The 24,955-nt window shown below is 34.1% G+C and overlaps 1 protein-coding gene across 5 annotated transcripts in view; it reads left to right on the top strand.

The window, feature by feature from the left end:
* LOC113504140 (DNA-binding protein D-ETS-3) overlaps positions 1-24,955 on the top strand; it is a 64,294-nt gene that overhangs the window by 31,648 nt on the left and 7,691 nt on the right. For 4 of the 5 annotated variants that reach the window (XM_026886300.1, XM_026886299.1, XM_026886298.1 and 1 more), the window contains exons 4-5: positions 7,854-7,907; positions 16,047-16,118. In XM_026886300.1, the coding sequence (XP_026742101.1) occupies positions 7,854-7,907; positions 16,047-16,118 (126 nt within the window). Of the gene's footprint in view, positions 1-2,606; positions 2,797-7,853; positions 7,908-16,046; positions 16,119-24,955 lie in introns of those variants that run through there. The other variant, XM_026886302.1, reaches the window with a different exon arrangement.

Here is a 24,955-nt window from a genome sequence, read left to right as displayed (position 1 = left end):
ATGTTTCTAACTTTAATTGAATACCCGTTACCTTTAGCTGGTCAATGCGTAACTGAATAAAAGATAATAGAAAAGTTTTAATAAAGAGCTATTCTTCCACGCACACAATAAGAAAATGCATTAAATATCATCCATTCACATAAAATGCAGCCTTTTTTCCCTTGACATTTACGTTTGACGGCCATCTTTGTTTTATATGGAAGCCATTGTATTCTCCTTTCACGTCTCGTATCACAGTCCATTGATTTAATGTACAATACAACTGCGACTATGGCGGTACCTGATTGTACAGTCAAATGCATTGTCCGTCACGTCGAAGAGTCATTTCGAATTTTATGTTGAATAAAATTACGAGAGTTTTGTGCGTTTGTATTTCATCATGAGGATTCTGTATACTTGAGCCTTTTGTAAATGTTAATTATGATTAATGAATAAAGGACTTGGTAGAATAGTGCAATTGCGATGAAATTCTTATAATTTATCTACTTTATGTGTATTGCTTGATTAATAACTAAAATAAATATTTATTTCACAATTTACGAAATCACGACCTTAGCCAGTAAATCTGCTCAAGTTCATAAACAACTATTATAATACGAAAACTTAACTCCTACGCTGTAGCACATGTAGAGTTCTCGTAGCTATCTTGCTACGGCTCGTAGCGAAGATGCAGCCTACGTTACTACTTTAGTAGGCGTTAGGAGCATTATAGCGTCTAGACGCTTGAGTGACTTCGTCGGAAAACTAAGATGTATATTTCAATTTATATTAAACTGGATGCACCCAGTGTGTTTCAATCCCATGTTAAATGTATTTTGTTGCACATGTTGTACTTTAATGATAAGACAAAAAAATACCTAAAAATATTCAATGGAGAATTAAAAAGTGTTTTATATAAAAATTCTACACATTCTAGAATTACACTGACCATAATTGTTAAGTGTCATGCTGTCTTTTTCAGTGTCAAGAGGAATAAACAGACAACATGACACTTCAGACTGTAGAATGGTACTCTTGCATTCGTCTGATAGAATATTGTTTTCACCAGTAAAACTTATTTCACAAAACAACTGCCTACCTGACCTACTGGGCAAAACACCGTGCCTTGAAAACTCCAAATTTACGCCGAGACTATAACCGATAAAACTAAGCGAATGTCCTCAAAGGACAATTAGTTGTACTTTTTATAGGCAGTGTCGCGACCCTTCGGCCGGCCGTAACCCAGACCGCATAAATTATAATTAATCGACCGCAAATATATCGTAGCGCAGTAAAGAAGTCGTTTTTAGAAGTCGTTTTCACACAACTTACAAGTCGTTTAGCGCAGCGGCTTGACCTTGCGGTGGAGGTCGAGTTTTTCTAGCTAATGTTTATTTGCCTGACATTTTGTATTAAGTTGTCTATTTAAAGGTATTATGACTGTATTATGACTGCAGTGTTTACTAAATTTATTTTGTCCAGTAACGTTTTATGTTTTCCTGCACTATTGACTAAGTCTAATCTCAATCTAGTCCTAACCGTTGATGATAGTGAAACTTTGATAAAATACCCTGAAAACGGTCTTCAGAGTTATTAACTAAAAATAAAAAGATCTACTAACAAAAATATTCTAACTTGACAAAAGATACTTAAAATTTTTTTTGAGTACAGCTCAGAGTTCAAAAACTTAACAATTGGTTGTCATTAAATACAAAAGTAAGTCCATGTTGTCAGGTTAAGGATATGACTAGTCTTTATAAAAAATATTTAGCCTTACCTCACAAAAATACCAAGAGAATACATAAACTTGTGTAATATTATTTAGCTCGTACTTAACTACAAGTTCCTTTCCAATATGATATTTAAAAAGCAATTAATTGTAGTTAAGTGTAGGCAGGTGTCGACCCCGTGACCGAGCCGGCCGTAACCCCGACGTAATTAAGATTTAATCTTCTGCAGTCGATATGAGTCGACAACGAATACGTGAAGATAGTAACATTAAATTGAACTAGCAATAATGAGCCTTAACTAATTTATTGTTGAGAGATCGACAGAGTTGATCGTTCATTCAGTGACAAGCAAAAAATTAAAAAAAAAAATCAATACCATTATGTGACCATAAAGGCTTTGTAAAATAAGGCGTTGAAACCCACAAAGGGACAAAAACAAATGTTTATACGAATCAACACCTGAAAACCTTTGTGCGAAAATTCAATGCACAATATGCCTAAACCCAGCCAATTATATGGACAATTATCGAAATAGGAAAAGGCGGGCAATTTATAAAAATAACACAAAACGGACACAAAGGTGGCCATTGTTCATGCCCGAAATTCGAGCGGGCGTATTAATAAAAAAAATACAATATGCCTCTGACAAACAAGCCGAAACGAGTGCCAACTTCGATAGGCAATAGGCTTTTAATAAAAAGCGTTCTATGCTCTTTGAAAAAAAGGATCGAACGGTTCAATTTTGGGCAAACCGTGCGACGGTGGCGCGGGGCGTAGCGTCCCACAAAGCCTGATTATCGGCGCTCTGCACGTCATTATCTGCCGCCCACCGTGTTTATTTTTCTCAGATAAAGATTAGCCGGAGTGTTTTGCTATTGGCGGGGTGGTGTGTTGAGGTGAGCGGGGGCGTGTTGGGGCGTGGCCAGGGCGGGCCCGCCCCGGCCCGGCCGGGCAGACGTCGGTCCCGGGCGCGCCGTACGCACCGACATGCGGCTCCGCAGCGCGTGAACCATGCTCGATATCAAAAGCTCCGCCGACTATCTCAGTCGGTCGGGCACATTCACCAACTTCTCTATGTTATTTGCGGGTGAATATCACATTTGTAATTCATATTTTACACGTTATTTCCTTGTGTTGTTGTGAAGTGGCACGTGCAGTGTTGTGTGGTAATGGTTTGGTCGCGAGGTCGTAAGTACGGAAGCGGGTTCAACCTAATAGGAATTTCAATAGCCTAGAATTCGTAATAGATATTAAATTGATATAGCCGGTTGGTTTGACTATTAGATTTGACAAGCACTAACAAAAGAGAATAAATGTCCAATTGGATGTAAAATTAGATCATAAATAAAGAGTCAAGGTTAGCAGTATTTTAGTTTAATTAAAGTGACGTCTTACAATTTAAAAAAAAATATTTTGTAGATGTACTGACCGACGGCTCCCTCTCAATTGACGTTTGCAAGCTTCTAGTTGTTGACGAAATAGTTTTAGAAACATTCATTCTTATTGGGTATAATAGTGTATTGCAAGAATTCCATTTAGAAGTGATTAGATAACGTATATCGATACTACTCAGAATTTACCTTATCTCACCTATTATCCCCTTTTGTTCTATTTATCGTTGAGTTTATGTACTATGCAGATAGCCTAATTATTTGCCATTCTACCTAAACGGAAACCGCATTACAAGTTTACTGTCATTCTACTAAGATCCGAAAGTGTCAAAAGAATTCTAAGAAGTTAACAGTAGAAACGTCATTTAACAGTTATTCAGACATTTTTTTGTTTAACTTTATAGGCTTTTATGGAAAGCATGTTTGGAATACACTATGTAAAACTTGCATATCAAAATAGTTATTTTTGTCGTTTCGTTTAAGAGAACACCCGGCAACCCTATTAAATAATAACTCACGATTTGATTTGTAGACAATAAATTGAAATATTTAGTATTCTTATTATTTTTTTGAACATTTTTTGAGTGTTTTTTAGTGTTTGCAGGATCTGTCTTGTTGTTCTCAATGGGCTCGCATTTCTCATGCATATTTTTGTAAATTCACAAATTTATCTTGACTTTTCTACTCATAGAACTGGTTAATATTGGAAGAAGATATACAATACAATCTTGTTCTTATTCCCTTTGTTTAAGACATAGTTTGCCGTACTCTTTCCCTCGTCTTTTGAAAATGGATATCGGCTTTATATTATACATCTTGGTTTACGTCAATAACTTTCTATTCAAACTTTTTTCTAAGCATAGTTTGTTCGTTGTCAACGTCTCCTATCTATAGCGGTTACCAAATTAAACACAACTTATTTTAAAAGATATATTGTGTCCGTCGGTCACCTTTCATTTGAAAGCGTTTTATACTTTTGCATGTGCGTTTCTACAAATAATCGTCTCTTAGTCATATGCCTTTTATAATTAATTTCGTGATTAAAACAAAGAAATATGGTTAAGCACCCGTCACATTTGTATCATCGTTTAATGAGGTATAAAATGAGAAGTAGTATTTGAATTTATAAAAAAAAAATGTTTTAAAATAACGACTTCCGTACTAAGGAATTTAATTCTTGGAGAATTTCAGACTCAGGACAAGCTTTCGAAAATCACACAAACGCTTGTCTTACGCGGGGATTCATCCCGTGGTGACCTAAACCACGAGGAGGTGTTTTAATAACCATGCATTGTGTCTTTTCATTGTGCATTATGTCCTTAAGTCGGTATAAAAAGTAGTTATGCTTGTAACACAGGTGCAAACTGACACGCCGTCTTTCAGCAGACTATTGCATACAGTTTTTAATAGGTTTTTGTGTCAATGCCGTTGTGTCAACCTTTATGTTGCGTGACAATAGTTTTCAACTAGTAATAGGTACGTGATGAATGCCTGTTTCATACAATCGAACATGTTTCATGGAAAGAAATGGTCGCTAGTGAAACAACGTTTTAAAAACCACTCATTTTATAATTAGTGGTGTTTTCATTTGCTATTAGTTGTAAAGGTTCGAAGTTCATTTGTTGTTTAGGTAGTTTTTAAATTTGTTTTTGTCACCAGTTTTCGCTGAATGTTAAATAGTTTCCTATTGGAATACACAATAAGTTCAGACTGCTTCTTTTATATTTAATTCTTATTGAACTTTGACTGTATATTCGTCTAAATTGACATCGCAAGTGTTGGTAAAAAGTATAGACATGTTATTTTCTTAATAAATAGAACCGATATAAAACCGCATTCAAATCAGTTCCCCAGTTTAGGATTTACGGTGCCATTATAGTCAAATTTAGCGGTCTAAATTAAAACTATTTTTTATATACGACCTCATTTTAATGATGAATAATGCTAAGACCAACTTGGGCAAGTCCTGTTTCAGAACCATAGCTAGAAAATACCATTTAAATAAAAAACCGCAGCCAAATCGATTCATAAGTTTTAGTGCTTAGGTTCCACAGCAAGACAAAGCGATCAAGCATGTAACACCCCTCTGTCTGTTAAAAATCGGTTTTAACTTCAAAGCATGTCTGGCAGAGTTATTCATTCCTAATACTATTTGCAATGTACCACAATAGGGATGGAGAATATACCTTTTACATCCAATACAATTAAAATATGCTACCATCTTTAATAATTCTATTCTGACGTCACCAGATTTTATTTCATTAAGTTTTATTAGTTTTACTTCTTACTCACCGCCAGCCGTGCACGGTTGGTATAGCATTACGATTATGCCTACGTTTTGTCCGTCGGTTGTGTCGGTCGCGCCGCTATGAGATCAGCAGAGATTGCGACGCTATTGTACCAAGTCGCGTGAAACTCATTAAGTCACGTCCAGTTTTAAACTTGCTATTCCTCATACGATACTGCTCAAAATTGAGCTGTATTAAGAGATTATTGTAGTTTTCTTGAAATGTTTACTATTTGTTTTATAGGAATTACAGTTTAAAAGCCTGATTGTTTTTGTGACTTCAATAACGAAAACATACATTCCGTCAAATACAAAATATACGAATTTATTATACCTTATATTTTGGATTATATAATCCGCCTAATAGTATTTCTGACGCAGTGATGGCGACGGCGACGATGATGGCATAGTATCGTCATTTGGATAAATTTAAAGTTATAAGCGGTCGATTAACCCGTGGAAAGCCTTACAAGTATTTAATAATAAAAATAAAACACTACCTTTGAGTAATTGATTCAAATACGTCAGTATTTTTAGTAAACTTGTTGTGAAGGCGTAGATTTATGGAAAAGCTTTTAATTAAAAAACCCAATATAAACGTGAATTACATCAACAATATAGTTCTGGCATTAAATCCTTTTGTTAAATCCAGAGGCATCCAAACCAATTCGCAGCGTTAGTTATGACGACACGACTTTGCTTTAGTCAAATTCTTGACTTATAGTCTGCGATCGAATAAAGTACGTAAATACATACAAGCCGGAGTAGCTTTTCTTTTCTCTAGATATTAAAAATAAGACTTCGCGCGTAATCACGAGTACAATCTTTGAAACAAATGCGAGCGTGTATTTTAGTCACGTATAAAAATATTCCACCTCTTACAATAACTTTAAAGACTCGTCACTAAGTACTTCTTTTCTCGCATTCTTCGCCAACGCTAACACCCCCTGATCACCTGCTCTGAAAGAGTGTCTACTTAGAGGCATTTTGGCACCTATTACGGACTGAAAGCCCTTGAGGGTAGTTACTGACTGAAGGGGTTGAAAGCTTTCCACTGAAGTGAGGATGAGGGTGACTGTCTCCAAATGGTCTGGTCTCCTGTTATCAAGTTTTAAAAGCGGCTTATCTTTGATAGTTGGAAATGGTCTGTTCGCAACAATGGCCGTGATTGCGGTCTTTTTCTATAGTTTGTTCCTTTTTTTCCTGTATCTGGCTGGAATAAAAGTTACATGTTTAAAAAAATGAATCGATTTCACTAAAATTGTTTCACACGTCTTACTGTGTTTACTTGATTTGCATACTGCTTAAATATAGTAATAGTCTTAGAAAAATATTTTACAAGAAAATTTCGTTTTGCCTTTTTACTTTGGTGAACTTTTTTATGTAGCTGAATAGTTTGCGTGTGCGTTGAACGTACTTTTCTCGAAAAATATTATGCCGGGTTGATTATTGATTACGATTTTGAAAATCATTTCAATGTTTTAGAGCCCGTTGATACTGATGACAGTAAGCTATATACCATAACGCTATGATTCATAGGAGTAGAGCAAGTAGGTACATATTTTACAATGTGGAAATAAAAAATAACTTTCATAAGCTAACATTGTATGCGGTTAAAGTCCACTAACTAAACTTAGTTAAAAATAAGTAAAATGTGACATAATTGAAAAAAAAGGTCCGTGATAAGGTATGTGTTGACTCACTAAAACGTTTAAGTGGTAATAAAGCTTTTTAAAACACTGAAAGAGTTTATAATTATTAGTTCAAAACTATAAAAACGGTTTAAAAAAAAACACCTTCTGTATTTAAAACCACACGGAGGAAGCCACGGGAAATATCTATGTATATTAAATGTAAATAAAACTACATTTCAGTATCAAATGTTTATTATCATTCAATTTTAAAACTAATAGCACAACATTATTAATTAAATAACTTGACTGTACTTACCTTTACATTTAGACCTATTAGACTGCCCCTTAATTAGACATCAACGAATTTGCGTAGCCAGTTGGTTAAATTGTCGTTTAATTTAAGGTCTTTGTAACGTGTAATTATTTATCGTAATTATAGACTATTATTCGTTTATAGAAAGTTCCCTTATACTACGTGTAAAATTTTCAAAATGCTTAGCGCAAAAAAAAAATCTCATTGAGACATAAAACTTGAGGTCAAAAATTAGGATTTTCATTACTATTTTAGCAAAACTATTACAAGTCAGCCTAAAGTGATATTACTGGGGATATAGAAATGAGATGCCACTTTCCTTTATATATTGCCCTGTTAGGCTTCCACAATCAACAATATTACTTTAAGACGGGGCGGTAGAGCCAAAGGGTTGTCAAGGTTTTTCTGCTCATGAACGAGTGCTATACACATTGTGCTTCGTATTATAATATCATGCAGAATTATTGAACTTTACGGTCTTGAAGAGTGACATAACTAACGTAATCTTTTTACTTTCAGATGCCTCATACAAAAGTACTTGGTCAACACACGCGACGTCACAGGGTTCACAAGGTAAGCTCAGTTTCAATTATTTTATTAATTTTATGATTTATTTGTATTGTTTCGTGAGACGAAAGAACATCGAAGCTGTACTAGCGAAACAACATATAATTCTGTATATAGTGGCGTCTTTTTCATAACAACTACAGACTTAACTACAGGCTACTAAAACATTAGGATAGAATACGAATGGAAAATTTATTTATCAGAATGAATATCTACCATCCATCTTTCTACTAATCGATTTTACGTGACTTTGTCTTGCCAGTTTAATACTTTTGACTAATTTATAAATTCGAATTCTTGAAGATATTGGACTTGCCTGTGTGTCGTGACTAGGTCGTTAGAGTGCTAAATTTTAGTGCATAATTCTATGTGTAGGTATATTTCTCCTTATCATATGGTCGATGTGCATCCTAGTATCAGGGTTCAACTCTCCCGAAGATCTCTGTCATTACTTTACTTTTGTGTACTCAAAACATCAGGTTTAGCATTTTCATCAAGTTGTTTTCACTGACCGTTTGCTGTAATGGCGCACATGAATATTTTGAAGGATCCTAGAGCGAAGTTTGATTTTTGGTTGTGCCCTGCATTTAACTACTACATGACTTAACACTAGATTATCTTGTATTTGCTAAGAAAATCTATTATTTTCTCCCTATTCAGCACCCAAAGGCAAAAACGGTGATTGTTGAGGCACTATTGACTATTATTGAGAGTCAATAGTCTAATGTGTACCTCCAAATTTAAGAACCAGACCTGTTTTAATTTAAGTACACACGCAAGAGCATATAGTTAAAATTTAACTTGAAGTTATTTACTTATGAAGGTATTTTGTAAAACAGTTACGTTGTAACTACAATGTTGACTTCAGGTCCAATTAAAATAGTTTTATGATGTGTCGTGTGGTTTTAAGATATTTAACACTTCAGTTAAAATAGTTTGCGATAACCATAATTAGTGAACAATATAATTACACAATATACACCGTGATTTTTTAGTCGTCTTACAAAAGTAGCCCAGTTCATGTATCCAATGACTAGAACACGTACATGATAAAAAAATAGGTATTTATGAGATTTGAAAAAAAAATGCAATTTTTATTCAATATTATGATGCAATTCGTAGTTTTTTTGAAACACAGCTCTGTTGCGAGTGCGGTCCGAGCCTTGTAACAGTGGTGAGGGGCGCGGGCGGTGGCAATTTTATCATTTTTAAGAGAGACAAGATATTTCAGATTTCTCTTGTTTAATTTTCTTCGTACTTATTATCTTAGTTGATGATAAAAAAAAAATCGCGCCTAGGGGTATTTTACGTCGGATACATGAACTGGGCTGCTTTTGTAAGACGACTTAAAAATCACCGTGTATAATATATACAAGAAAAATCTACAAGAAAAATCGTCTTGTTAGAGAAAGACGTTTTTAACAACAAAAGAAGACTGCTGACGAAGTTGCTATGCCTTAAACTTTCATTATAGTAAGTTTTTATTCAAATCAGTGTAATTGACGTAAGCCATTCGGAATTTTATTAAATAAATAAAAAGTCAATTAACAAACAACTTAAAAGGAAAGGCATTGACATGGATTCTAGGAGTCAAGATCTTTGCACGTCCGGTGCCACTGTATTCAGCCTCGCTACCATCCTTTTTAACTGTTCAATCTTCACAACAGGTGATGAGTCATATCCATGTGTCAAATTGGTTACACGCACATAAGATCAAAAAAAATATGGACTAGGAGAAAAAGCCGCAGAGAACAATATGGTGTCTTTAACAGATAAAGGAGATTGAATGTTTTAAAGTTTATGTGAAGTTATTTATTACTACAACTACAACATATAAAAAAATATATTGAAAAAATCCATGGTAAAGTATAGGAATTTGTTAAAATAAACGCAAAAAATAAGAGATTGCAAAATCGCTGGAAAAATGGGGGCAAAATTAAAGTCCCTATCAAAAACCAATGGATCTAGGCAATATGACGTCAGCGTGTCATTTCACGCGCAAAAATCAAAACAAAAGGCCCCTAAAATGTAGCATGCGAGCGAGCAGCCGAGCGGAGAGAGCGGCGCGTGGCCGGCGCGCGCCTTCACAATACAGACTTAATTCTTTGATTGACACTTACAATATTTCGATAACTGATGCAATATTTTGATGATTATCACTTTGGGGCTCCGTACTATCGCGGGGTTCCGCTCGTTCATGCAGATTAACGTGTTAATTCAAAATTTAAATGTATTATTTACGCGTTTCAATTTATACGGCATCATTTTAAATGCTTTTGAAATTATTTTGTAGTAAAGTGTATATGTTATTGAAATGGTTTTAAATGAATACATTCGTTTGTCTCTTTTCTCACACTAAATATCAGCTTATCCTGAATACTCAAATTTGTTGTAACTACATGACGATGCTTTAACTGCTTTATTAAGCAGGGCCTAAGTAATCGAGATAATATAGAGAGAAAATTGTTATAATTATGATTACGATATCTGCTTAGGTAAGTAGAATTTGTGGAAGTCGTGGCGTGTTACCGACGGCTTTTATGTTGCTCTACTTTTGGTGCTACATTTTAGCAGAACTTTACGAAAAATAATCTATAAATTAATCTTATATTAACATTTTAAAATAATATTCTGCAATCTTAATCGAGTTAACCCTAAAAAGCGTGTAATAGCGAAACAATTTTAATTTAAAATAATAACCAATTATTGTATTAAGTATCCCTTTTTACTGTATAATCAAAAACATATTTATGTAATAATATAAAGCGTTTTATTTAATGATAATATTGCGTAACACGCGACGGAACACACCCCGGGTGGCGGTTACACACGATTTAGTTGAACCCATGGGAATATCGCAGTAATGTTAAACAACATTCATGAGTAATTTGAATTAATACACGTGAATAAAATAAAAATATTTACATATTTTTTTATAATTTAAAAAATCGTTGTTCCTGATATTTTGGTTAATCGATTAATGTTGCTAAAGGTAGTTTATTTAAACAAGAAACAATAAATTCTGAAGAAAAGTGATTTTGTCAAAATAATTCTTCGGTAAAAAGTCATGTAGACAAGTGAAAGACAAATGAAAAAACAATTGTACCTCTAATGAGCTCTCTTAACAAATAAACATCCTTTTGTATCAAGAAACAATACATTTTGAAGGAAAATCTTATTAGTCAAAATCATTTTGTGGTAAAAAATCATACAACTACTTAAGACAAACAAAAGAAACCCTCCAATGAGTTCTCTTAAAAAAAATCAATTTTCAAATACACAATATTCAGAACACACAATACCATCTACTCTAAAATATATTTCAATATATTAACAATACATATTATAATCATATTAACACCAAAACAATGGAGTGTCGGTATTGATTAGCGCCTCGTCGCCGCGTTGGGTCGCGGCGAGTCGCGTCGTAACGCTCAAGTCAAGCTTGCCCGGGCTCTAGGGACCGATCTTTTAATCGTTGTAATAATAGGCCGAGCACAACGCGTTTTGGGGTTAAATGTGTTTAAAAATAGGCTGTGATTTTTTGTTAGGTATACAGTTTTTTGAGATACTGTATTTTTTTGTAATAGTTTAAATATTATTAGATTTAATTTTTTAATTATTTCATACCTCAGTAAAGATATTTAAAATTTATATTAAAAAAACAGGAATATTTTTTGGTGTGAATAATTTTCTTTTCAATAGGTAGTGTAGTGGTAATATTTTTTTCTTTATCGAAGCACAACGAAGTACTGGGTCGATTAAAAATGATATTTGTGATATAATTTACCTACTGTATTGAATTTGAATTTAAAGTGTTAATTGCTTTTAAAATTAATGACGAATCAGTTAGTAAAAAGTAATGAATAAAAGCTACGTGTTAATTATTTGTATAAAAACACCCCTCTGTCCCTTGCTGCCCCTAAAATTGAACTCTAACTAAATGCCAGTCTAAACGTTATTAATTAACTTTCAACTTTGACCCTATAGTTTTATGTTTTACGCTTTGTTAATAAGGTTTATACTTTTTGGCTTCGTTGAAATAAGGATATAAATATTTTTATAGGGAAATTTGTAATTTCAGTATCTCTTCCTACATTATCTTTCTATTACATAACAATCACTTAGTGCCATTAATCACGGAATTTCGTGTTCAAAATCTCCTAAGAAATCTTAATATCAAATAAAAATTCTCTCATTTTGTAAAAACGTTATAAAAATCACAAAAGAATCCCATCTCAAAAGTAGAAAGTCAGTTAAAAACCGGACCAATATTTTAAGTTGGGAGTTTGCACGTCAACGAGTCGCGGCGAGCGCCGGCGAAAATTAGCTAAAAGTGGCTTTCGTCACCGTCATCCGTACTCCTCGCTCTCACTGAGCCAATGATAGGTAAGAGCGAGATGGGAGATGCAGGAAAAACCGCTTCAGGCATCAGGAGGGAAGCGGTAAGCACCCTATTGTTTTGCACTCCCTGAAGCGAGAACAGTTTGTACTTATACGGCTGTATAAGAATTGTAATTTAGAACGAAAATTTTGCGCGCTTATGTACTGGGGTACGTGGTATATACTCGGGCTGGCTTTGTTTTGATAGGAATGGATTACTGAGCCTCCATATATACATAGCATTCGGGTATTAGAGATTGTAAATGTAGGCAATAGGATATCTTGTTTGAGCGAAAGTATTTAGATCTTACACCTTTGTGAGAGTCTATTCAGAATTCACACTCCTTACTTCAAAGATGGAATTAGGAGTAATTAATTTCATTAATTATTATTGAGGTAGAGAACTAAACTATGTCGATGACCCATGGATAGACTGACAGCATTCTTTAATAGATTCCTTGTGATCGTTAATACGTCTCTTCAGTTGTTATTTTAAATAAACGCAATAAAAAACATTTGACTCATTCAAATATTCAAAAAATCTCGCTCTTTAAAGTTGCAATGAAATCCTCGAATCCTCACCCAGCAACAGTGATACTTAACCAATTTCAAAGTCACAGGTTTTACACCAAAGTAAACGCTGGCAACCAAACACAATATCTGTAAAGTAATTTAAAAACATTGTAATAACGTAAAAAGTGTTTCATTATATCCGTATTACAAGTGTTTCGTTTGAACAGTCGCTTGCACACTGGCCGGAATTTAAAATGTACTTTGATTTTAAATAATCGTTCGTCCGTTGATTTCCATGTTCCAAAAAGGACCAAAAAGTGAACAAAATCATTGTGTTTCAGTTAATTTATTTTTTTGTTCTGCTATTTGTCCACGATTTTCATACGCCTCTGTTGATTTCAAAGAGCTTCGCAGTATTTCGAGCTGTGTTTCAAATAATTGAAACTTTACTTTTGAAACGTTTATATTTTGAGGCTGTATTTCCTCTGGGCGTTCGTCTGAATATTTCACTTCAACAGATGCGCACAGTTCGGTTGCATTTGAACACATTATACCTTCAAATATTTCTATTCTGCATTTGTCTGTTTGGTACAATGTAGCCTCTTCTTATTTTATTTTTCAATCGAATTTTGTACATGTGAGTAGTTTAGGTGTTTCATTTTAGAGAGCGTTGATGTTGGACTCATATTCTTGTTGGTTGTTAGGAATTTAGAAGATGTCTCAAAACGTGAGAATTTTATGAACAATGTGAGTTCGGAGTGGGTTATAAACGCTGTACACGTTTAAGACATACCAACATTTATTGTTAGTTTAGACTGTTTATGAAATCCTATGGATTTCCAAGCTGTTCGATATATTCGAGTATATTTAATTTCGTATCTTTTTAGAACGTTTTAGTATGTCTATACGACGCTTCACTGATACTCAGTCAAAATTACAAGTAAGAAAGCTGACACAATTCCGTATCGCATTTTTATTTTCTGAAAATGTTTGCTGCATTTTGCTTTGTAACAGATTTGGTACTATCGTCACGTTTGCGGCGGACGCTTGCCGTTGCAATACTCACGGTTAAAGGGTAGATGTGTTACAGAATGTGTTTGTCAATAATGTGCTGGATATTAGACGAAAATGTTAATATTTGAGTGGAAGACTTTTTGTGATTAAAGATGAATCAGCGGCTTAACTGTTTAAAATGTTAGTGTTGATTATGTCAACCATTAAAGACGACGCAATAATTAACGATTGTTAAATATATAGGTATTTCTTTACATTATTATATCGGCTATTATTGTAACTTTATTTCTAGCCATAGACTTCCGCTTCATTGTCTTGCTATATGTCACCAGACTGTGTCTCATAAACCGAGATATCTGGAAAGCTAAATTTTCGCAGATGACGTACATCTTTTGCCGCTGTTACAAAAGATACTCGCAATAAAAATCGAGCAGAGCAGCGGTTTGTACGGCCATAATTTACTTAAGCATATTCCTCGTTACGGAACGTATATTGACGTGCATTCGAATCACTTTTAAATAACCTCGGTTAACTTTTATTATAATCGAAAATCTACGCGCAACAATATGATTTTCTTTATAAAGCCATAAAAAAGGCTCATATTTATAAAGATATTTTTTTTAATCCAAAATATTAAATCGTAAAAACAAAACAAAAAGGCCAACGTTTTTAAACTCTCGACCCGTAGGAGATGACAATGCAGTTCTCTGAGAATTTCATTACACCCTCAACAAATAGTTTTGACGCGCGCTGCCTTTGATGTGGTGTAATGAGATATCTAATCTGCGGTTCGAATCCCTGGCGGTCGTATTTAAATTGTTTTTAGGTGATAGTTTTGACAATGGGAGGATTTAATCTGGTGGCGAGACTATAGGGGACTTGAAGTGGTTAATTAAAGTGGGCTGTGTGATTTTATAATACAAAAAAATATCGCTTTGTGATTTTATCCAAATTATAGATTGTAATAAATTGCTAGTTTAATACGTTCACAATAAATCAAAGCAATAAAAATGTTAACTTTTTGTACATCATAATATAAAACAAATCTTACGACTAAGACACTCTATTAATTGAAATAATATACATAGACTATTCGACTGTAGTATTGTTTTACCAATCGATAAATATACGGGTACCGGTACACAGTACGGGGCAATTGAAACACATCAAATGTATCTAACTTATTTGAATAAAACTCTGTTATACATTAAGCTAAGTTTAATATTTTTGCAAAAAAAAGGGATTTCGGATCTGAATTGTCAATCCTAAACAGACTATAATTAACACAACTGTCATCAGACAAAACATCTCTATTCGTTGACAAGGATAGGCATTTGTTTCTTAGGGGTCCAAACACCCGAGGCGTTTATGAAGCTCTTGTCTTTCAATCTTCAACCCTAGCTTCTTCGACATACGGTACACATTCGTGTGTGATCGAGATGTGTAAGATTAGGTTCTCTTTGATGCTCTCAATAGGATTTCACGCATAGTTAGTGTTAGAGCAATATTGTGGAAAGTTCTTTGATTTTGGGTGTATTTTTGATTCCATGTTTCACGGGTTTTGATCATTTTAGGGGAATACAAACGTGATAGTGACATCTCCCAGAATAGCGTGTGACAAAGCATTCGGTTGTCGACTTTGTGCCTTGTAAATAGTTTTTTTTTTCTTTGATATAATAATTTAGTTTGATGCAACTGGCAAAACTACCCATGAAATTTATGTTATGGAAAACTCATTCTGAAATTCATCAAATGCTTAAATTAAATCTAAGACAGTCAGATCTTAAAACAAAATCATAAAATAACTAAAAAATCTCATGGAAAAATCACAAACTTTTTTTTGAACGATATCGCATAACATTTTATGGTAGTTTATCGATATAAAAGTGTATATCATCCCAGTGGAGCGTCCGCACAGCTCCGGTCATAATCTCGCTGCACATCGATCATGTAACTCGATCCTTGTCGGATCATGAAAGCACTATCTTTAGGGGATTTTCTTTTAGTTGTATAGTGTGGAGACTTGCTATATGACAAGAAAGATATACTCAATATTATCTCAGAAATACTTTCTTTTTAATTCAGCAGGTTAGTGGTGTCGAGTTTTAATAATTTAAAAAACTTTTCCTTAAAATATATATTTTAAGCTTAAAACACCTACAGTATAATTTGACAGATGTTGAAGAGACAAGTATTTTTTACCGACGGCTTAACTAATGTAAGTTTTTGTTTCAGGCTATGGCACTAATTCGTTATCAGCCATGTCGAAGACGACGCTTGATGCCCACACGCATCTACGTCAACCAGGTCAGTGCTTTTCAGATGTACCAGTATTTTAAGTATATTTAAACAAAAGGTTGATTAACCTACTAAGTGCCATACATTCCGATACAATCCGACTGGTGATTTTATAACAAGCAACCGCCTTATTCTGATAGTATAAGAAATTGGTTACAATTTGAAAACTATATAACATACTTCTATTTTCTAAGTCAGAGTTTTTAATAATCTATAATTTAATATTGGTCCTTTCACCGTCCCCTGGAGAATCATAATGAAATTTTAATACATAACAATCTAGATACTAGTCAAAATTATAAAAATAAATCTACTCAAAATACCCATGTCTCACGGAGTCAATAAAGCTGTCAAGTATAAAAATACAAAGACCTATCCGAGATGGGAAGATTTCTCGGGCAATCTAACGAACTATAAATTCACCGGGGGACGGACACCAAACACTCAGCCACTGTTTGTTGTCCACGGTCAGTTACACAGGGAACATAAAGGTTATTTGTGTCTGTGCATCAAGCTCGTATGTATATCCAGCCGACTTTGGAAAAAAGGAAGAACATTTTACTAACAATCGTAGGAGAAAGCTAGAAAATTGAAAGTGTAAGAGAAACATTCAAAGTAAAAAATGATAGGTTGCTAAGTGACATTCTACTTTTGATGACAAAGACAATGGTTTTAAACTCTGCGTCATTTGCAACATTGTTTTTAGCTTGAATGAACGAACTAATAAGTATTTGGCTGCAGTAGGTATTCAATATAAATTGTATGGCAGATCAAATATTGAAATTCCTTATGATCTACGTATATTTTCTGGTTTTATCTCTTATCCTCTTGGAAGAGATCATCAGCAATTAGGAATCAGGAAACATACTCTTATCTCTAATGAAGATGGGAACAAACGTGGTTTTAGTTATGGACCCCTCGAACGTGACCCTTCTACAGAACGGCAAAAATCAAAGCTAATTTTGGTTATTAGAACATTATTATGAATAACAATTCCGGTATCGTGATTCGAAAGCAAACATAGTCCAGCACCGCAAAGAGGATTTTATAAACGATAGTTTATAAGTCATTTAAAACAAAAAGGAATAATGAAGGAACAAAGAAATAAATAGAACAATCACTCGAATACTATAGAACAGTTTGTATATTCGTTTTGAACACATGATACTTGGCAAAAACACAAATTTTATAAATTATCAGACATCACCTTAATAAAAAAATAAAAAATTCTCATAAAGCTACAATAGCTGCAGGCACTGAAAAACAGTCACACTTTTTAATAGCAACCAAGAAAGCGTAAAGCGATAAAATCACACCAAGGTTTCAGATCAAAGTTTATACAAACCACAATATTGCCATTGCAAGCAAGCATAGTAACTCGACCCTACACGGGCGGCACGCGGCATCGGCAAACACCGGACCCAATGTTTTCTAATGAAATCGAGAAGTGACGCGCCTATAGCCTGTCACTCACTGGCCACACTAATGCCAGTACAGCTCACGTATATATTTTTGCGAATCGATTTATAAAAGACTTGGATTAAAAATTATAGTCATCACGAACCAAATCGAAATAAGCAGTTTTTCTTTTCTCGTTTTAGTGGGACAATAAATAAAAGACAGAGATTTTTTATAAGATACCGGTCATTCATTTCTGCAGTAAAATACCGTGTAAAACAAACTCGGCAAATTTTGAAATAAACATAAAATTAAATTCTTTCTAAATCGAATGGGTGGGAAAAACAAACTATTTGAAACGGAATTCGGATTTTAGTTAAATTCTTGTGACATTGTAGGGGCACAAAAGAAGGAATGCCTTGTTCGGTCACCTTTTTACGTGCTTGTGTTACGTACTACTGAACTAACTACTTACCAACATGCTATGGCTTATCGAGGTCATATTTTCGTTTGATTCATTCATACAGCTTGGCGTAGAAGTGAAGTGAATAAAATCAGATTTTATTTCAACATAAAACTGTATCGCTTTTCTTCGTCATTTGAAAGTATTAATACTGACAGACAAGCTTTCTAGACGAAATCTCTTCAAAGGCACTTCTTATTCTGATAAGTAATTTCAATATAAAGTACATAATTTCGTAGATTTCACGTGACATAATATTACAATCTGAATGAGAATACAAATTGCAGCACAAATTTCAATGAGTGATAGATAGAAACTTTTCCATCAAACAGTTCTGCACACTTCCCAAAAAATCAGTAGCTTTGACCAGTAAAACATGTTTGTGTTACGTTTGATCGGTCGCACCCAACTCCATGCAAACAGGGGTAAGTAAAAATGGGAAAGAAATCAAAACGTTGTGTTCGCAGGCGTGCGTGCGGTGACGGCCGACATTGTCTTTTTGTGTGCCGATTGTAGTGAGGGGCCCACGTCATGCGTAACTTATCGCCTTTGACGCTATTCAACCGAATTCTGGGAGTATGTAAGAATTTACTATGAATGTAGCTACATTGTTGCGTTTGAAATTATTTCAAGTGCCTTTTTACTATGATAGCTTGGATTGATAGATTTTAACTTCACCTTTTTTTTTTTGTTTATTTTATTTCGATCTTTTTTTATCTTCTTACAAAAAATTACAAGTGTTCATGCATTATCAGATATCTTTATTTCAGTCTAATTATATGTAGGTATCATGATAAGCTGATGTAACTTAAAGTATCTATGGTCTTTTCATCTCACTAAGCTGCACTTTCATGTTAAAGGTAGAAGAACAAAAATCAAGTTTTTTTTCGATACATAGATGTATAATGGAAGTTTTAAAATCACAAGCAAAATTTAACACGCAATTATGATCCTTCCGCCATACTTCATATTTCCTAAAACCAAGAAAAGGACACGAAAAAGACAATGCAATAAAATCCGGCTCAATCGAAATCGGGATATATCCCGATTGATCTCACAAAACAATTACTAACCAATAATCATACGTCTTAACAAATAGGAATGTCAAAATAAATCTGCCGGGGTGAACATTATTGAATCTGGGAGTGGGGAACCCGGAGTCGCAATCAAACGGCTAATGCTACAGGGGCCACGGAATTGCACTAACGACCCACTGGGGGACCCGTAATGCACTGAAATCGATTAATTATCCTTTTATTATTATTTTATGGACATTCTCCGACTAGAAACATCTTATCTCTACTAGGATGTGCTCTTTTATTTATTTCTTACTTCGCCTCATCAGAATCTTCGATATCTACTACATCGTAAACTTTCTTAAACACGTTTCTTACTAAAAGAATGTTTCGTTCCGAGTTTATTCCAACTGGAAAGAGGTAAGGGATACATTTCCTGAATATATTTCCTTCAAAACCGGAACTCTGTTACTCAGTGAGAGATTTCTTTTTTGGTTCTTTTTATTAGTTTACATTTTTCTGCCCCAATTCCCGATGTTACATGAAGATTTTATTTTGATTTTGCAAATATGTTAATGATAATATCATACTTCATGAATCATAAACGTCACCTTAGGTACAGTTATTTATTTTAACAAGCATTTGCGGAATTAATAAATAATTCGAAAACTTAGATACATTTAGTACTTCACCTATTACCCATAAACCAATACAAGTCTTTAGTAAGAAAATATATTAAGCAGCGAAAAAATGACCACCTCTTATTGATCGACGGATGTCTATGCTGGCGTCATAATTGGAATACAAATTCGCTCTTTGACGCCGCGGCCGCACGTCGGGCAGTGATTTGGCCCTTTGTGCCGCACGCATTAACTCCTTCAGGCCTCCAGCTACACCCTACACTTTACCAAGTAACAACGATAAAACGACTTTAACTTAAAGCACTAAGGTACAAAATCGTTTCGTAAATTCATCTACCAACGATTTTCGATTTTCAGCTAACGCATTAAGAACTATTTCTCTTTTGTCGTATTGACGCACATCATTGGCTGTAAAAGCTCGCGGCTGAAGGATAATGCGTCTTATTACGTTTAAGATATGGTCGGAAACGGCTCTTCCTTATGTTTGTACTGCGAAAGATTAGTGGTAATGGCGCGTAATTACAGTAGAAAAGGCTAACACCGTAAGGTTCATTTGCCGAACACCAATCAGTTGTAATGTGAAGGGGTTTCGGTTTGAGTACCGCTCTGGGCAGGCAACTGATTCACTTAACGGCAAACACTTTAAGGGCACTTGTTTCGACATCCCAGAAGTTTTTCTTGAACCAGACCAATTTTCAAGGATGTGAGAGAAAATAATATAAGTCGAAAATAGATTTGTGTAAAACTTGTTTTGCGATACCTAAGATATGTAGGTGTTAAAATGGTAACAACGAAATTGTGTAAAACTAGGCGAATTCATAAAATATGTATTTTTTGAGTCCGATAAACAAGTTTTCAGAAACATTCCTAGTTTTGTGCCTAAATTATGCTATTAAAGATTGATAGACCGAACAAGATATATAAAGCATAATCCAAGTTTATGCCTCTCTTAAAACCCAGTCACACATTCTACATCTCTGCCAAGAAATGTCTCGACATTGGCACAATAAATTTCATACAGAGTTCCATGTTTGCCATAAGAATGTATTGTTGACACAGCGTCGAGGGGGAAGCGACAGACCGTCCCAGCAAACAGCGGGGGACATATGTCCACTGGCAAAAATAAAAACGAGAAAATATACTGGTCATGGTTTAGATGACAGTAAATATAGTCAATCGTAACTCGATAGGTCAAAAGTTCAAACAATGAGAAAAACGACATTCCGAAGAAAAATACGATCTAGGACGATGAAAGTCAGATACCAATTTTCGGAACACATCTTTAACCTAAACGTTTTTCTCTTTTTATCACGGTTAATTGACATGCCTATCTCATGAATGGAGAGAGAAACAACAATTAAAACCAAAAATGCTGTACAAGAAAATGATAACAAAAAGTTCTAAACGCCCCTAATTTCAGCACAATAAATCTCACAATCAAATAAGACTTACCTTTACAAATCAAAAATCAAATGATTTCATACAACAAAAACAATCAAAGTACCAATAAGTGGCGACAGAAGCAACAGCGGGACGCACGTCCCACCAATTTTGATCGCAAATGGAAAACGTAATCGCTTTCGTCAATTCTATTTGGGACGTTCCAATGATATAACTTCGTTTGAGCAGGTGATTGTGTGATTCCAAGAGAAATCGTCTGACTGTAAGCTTTTAAATTAAATGTTGTACTAATGTGACTGAATTCTGAATGAACTGAATTGAACTGAAATCTAATCTCATTAATTTTACCTTAAAATACCTATTAGGTTCATTATTTACTTATGATGGATATTATAATATAAGATAACCATTAAAAAGTAGATATTGGAAACTGTCATGAAAAAAAACCATAATCTCATCAATATTCCTATTTTATTAAATGTAATCTGATAAATTAAGAAAAAAGTTTAATTTATGATGAAAGTCACAATTCTTTATAAATAGAATGGATAATATTAATCGAAGGTATTCAAACACAATTTCAAAGTTTAAAATTAGGGCTCGTGTCTTTTTATAAATAATCATCATTTCGCTCGGCGGTCCAAAAGCGAACCAAAACGGGTGTAACGTCAAACGAATGGAAATTGGTCACCGTTTTGAAGGGGTGGCAACTACAGCGAATTATTAACTTGTGTCAAGATATAAATTATGATTTAGAAATTATGGGGCATTTTAGAGTTCATAATAAAATGATTTAATGTACCACTGATTTGGTTTTAATAGCTGGAAAGACAGTGAATAGATGTGGAAATGAAAAAAATGTAGATAAGATTGAAGTGGTTGACGGATATTTCTAAATTCATAAATTGTAATAATATGACTTAAAAACGAATAGCTGAAAATTTTGATTGAACTATCATAGATATGAAGGATTAAGATGGAAAATTTGGTCTCACCGGACAACAGGAAAAAAATCCATCGTTTAGTTATCATCAAATGACAAGTGACCATTGAATGACTAAAATCGTAGAAATATCAAGTAAGCCGCGAAGATAATCCATCCTTACACTCCGTGCTTCGCTTCGCAACGCATCGGAACGCTCAAAAACGTTCCCCGATCATTTATCATAATCATCTCGATTGGATCGCGCCTCGCCCCTACAAGCGGCTATTTACCCACCCTCGATTTAACTATTATTGTGAACATTTTTTTCATGCTTAACTTGGCTTTTGTCAGTAACAGTGAGTTGCAACATTCGCCGTCTTTCATCTTCGTCAATAGTGCTTTGACAGACTCTAATAGGCTCTTCTTCCGCTGCATTCAAGTCGCTAATCACCTCGTGTTTAGCTTTATGTATATCGGTTTTATTATGCTAATGCTGACAATTTATAAAATGGTTTAGTGACAGTTTAGTGATTTGAATCATTTGTTGTCTTTTCTTAAGTGCTTCTTCCCAAAATAACCATTTTTTCTTTTAAGTTTTTGGCTTTCCAAATAATTGAGGTTTCACTAATTTGCTGTTTGATGTAATAATAATATAAGTAATAAAAATTCGTTCATTTTATCTACAAAACGAGAAACATTACGAATGTTTTCAACAAAAGTACTTGAAATAAGTCACTCAAAGTCGAAACAACTTGAAAGTATTTTCCTAATACATACATTACCTGATTACCGCATTTCGTATTCAACTCACAATGTTAGCGTGTCAGACACATCGTTATAGATATAGCATGTTGTAAAACCGTTAGCAAAAATGTTGTGATTAAAGTTTCGGTTCCACAAGGAATGCCTAGCGGAGGTTGTTTCAAGAACAAATAAAGTACCTTGACCTTCAAAGAAGCTTGTCTTTGACTATATGGAACGCCCGTGGGATTGTCCAAAAGAGTTACCAAGACATGGGTGAATGTAGACAGTAAAAGTCTTGTACTAGATCCTTTCAAATCAAAGCGGGAGAAGTTATTTTGCTTTTCCCGACGTTGGACGATTCTTTAGACACGAATGGCAATGGAATATATGTGAATGTGATTCATACATAATTCTTATGTCATAAACGAGAAAGTTTGTATGAAAAGATGCATGAATGTTTGATACCCATTCACGCAAAAAGCTATTAAGAGTATTTACAGTACAGATATTTTAGAACCTGGAATAATTTTATCCCGATTTTATTCGAGTGGAATTTATTAATGTAGAGTTTTCTGGCGGAGTCGCGGCTGCTAACAGATGGTTTTCAATAGTTTTAAATTTTCTCATTCTTATTATAATAATGGAATGACTCCGCCAAACAGAACTCTGAACAAACATTGCTTTAGACAGTTTGAAATGTGACAAAAATAAAGTTTAATTAAATCTTTGTCTGACGATTCTTCCTTGTTTCCGGTTTATCCGACTTCATTAATTCAATCGAAAATTCTATTGTGAAAACCATGAAAGTATAATTGATCGCGTCGAAAAACTTCAAATGCCATTTCCATGTTCTTTTATCTGCCATTACTTTTGAAATTCACTTCCAGGATTTAGTTTTGTTGATTCAAAGTTTTTGTATGCAATAAAATATAATTAAATTAGTTGTAGCCTTTACGCTTACGTTGAGTTTTGAGTTACCTGTCTATCCGTCTGTCCGTAACCTGTCTCCGGGCTTAGCACATTTGTGCGAAACACTTCACTTATTATTATACTTAAAAAGAAAAGCAAGTTTCGTTTCTTATGACCTAAATAAACACCGAATCCTTTGTTCGTTTCATGAGCCAACAAAAAGTACCGTATTCGTTGCAGTATGCAAATAGAGTTCTGAAAAAGCTAGAGCCTCACTAATCAGGCAGGAAATGTTGCCTTGTTGAATAAGAGTTTCATATTTTGTTACTACATTTCGTAAATTTTAATGTAGAGATATATCACGTGTTGCTTTGAATTATGTTGTATTTTACATTATAAAAAAGTGTGAATGAAATTGGGGAACAATTGCTTTCTATTATTCTTCTGAGTTTAAGTATGTTTTCTTTTGTAATTTTAGTATTTGGCCATGATAATATTCTCTTTAACGTTAGTGTGTTGACACTTACTATAAATATCTGTATTACTATATTTGTTACTAGCTGTTGCCCGCAACTTCGTCCACGTGGTTAGAATTTTGCCCGTGTTTTCCACATTTTCCATTATATCTTCGCTCCTATAAGTCGCAGCGTGATGTCAAATAGCCTATAGCCTTCCTTGAGCAATGGTCTAATTAACACAAAAAGAATTTTTCAAATCGAACCAGTAGTTCCTGAGATTAGCGCGTTCAAACAAACAAACAAACTCTTCAGCTTTATATATTAGTGTAGAAATAGATTCATATAGACTAGAAGAAAACGGTTTTAATCGTTATCGATACAACAGATCGTGAAGAAGTTAAATAGTTAAAAATCAATAAATCATGACAAAAATAAATAATGCCTTAAAAACAAGGTGAGGTATTTTCGTGATGTAATAGGTTTCGATTTATTTATTTCAGTAAAAAAACTGGTTTACTTATTTTCATTAAACATTATAAAGTTCTTTAATAAACACCTTTAACGTGAATAGATAACTTTTAATCGTTTGGAGCAATTTCGTTCTGATTAATTGATGCGTACATATAATATATTGTAGGCATATAGGAACTATTACTATTAACCTAAGAGAGCAATCTCGTGTTAACCACGTACAGTTAATTGCAATTCCAGGTCCGTTTAGTTATCAGTACAGATTGCACATCATGCTGTTTTGTAGATTTGTGGTTTCAGATGTGTTTCGTACTAAACAGTAATTATAGACGAGTGATTAACTATACACAATGCACCTTATAATGCAATTTTTACTGCAGGTTCAACCTAGTGGTATAGGTCACCACGCCAAACCTACTA

This window comes from Trichoplusia ni, chromosome 21 (genome assembly GCF_003590095.1).
Source record: "Trichoplusia ni isolate ovarian cell line Hi5 chromosome 21, tn1, whole genome shotgun sequence".
Lineage (NCBI taxonomy): Eukaryota > Metazoa > Arthropoda > Insecta > Lepidoptera > Noctuidae > Trichoplusia > Trichoplusia ni.
This window is presented reverse-complemented; position numbering and strand designations above follow the sequence as displayed.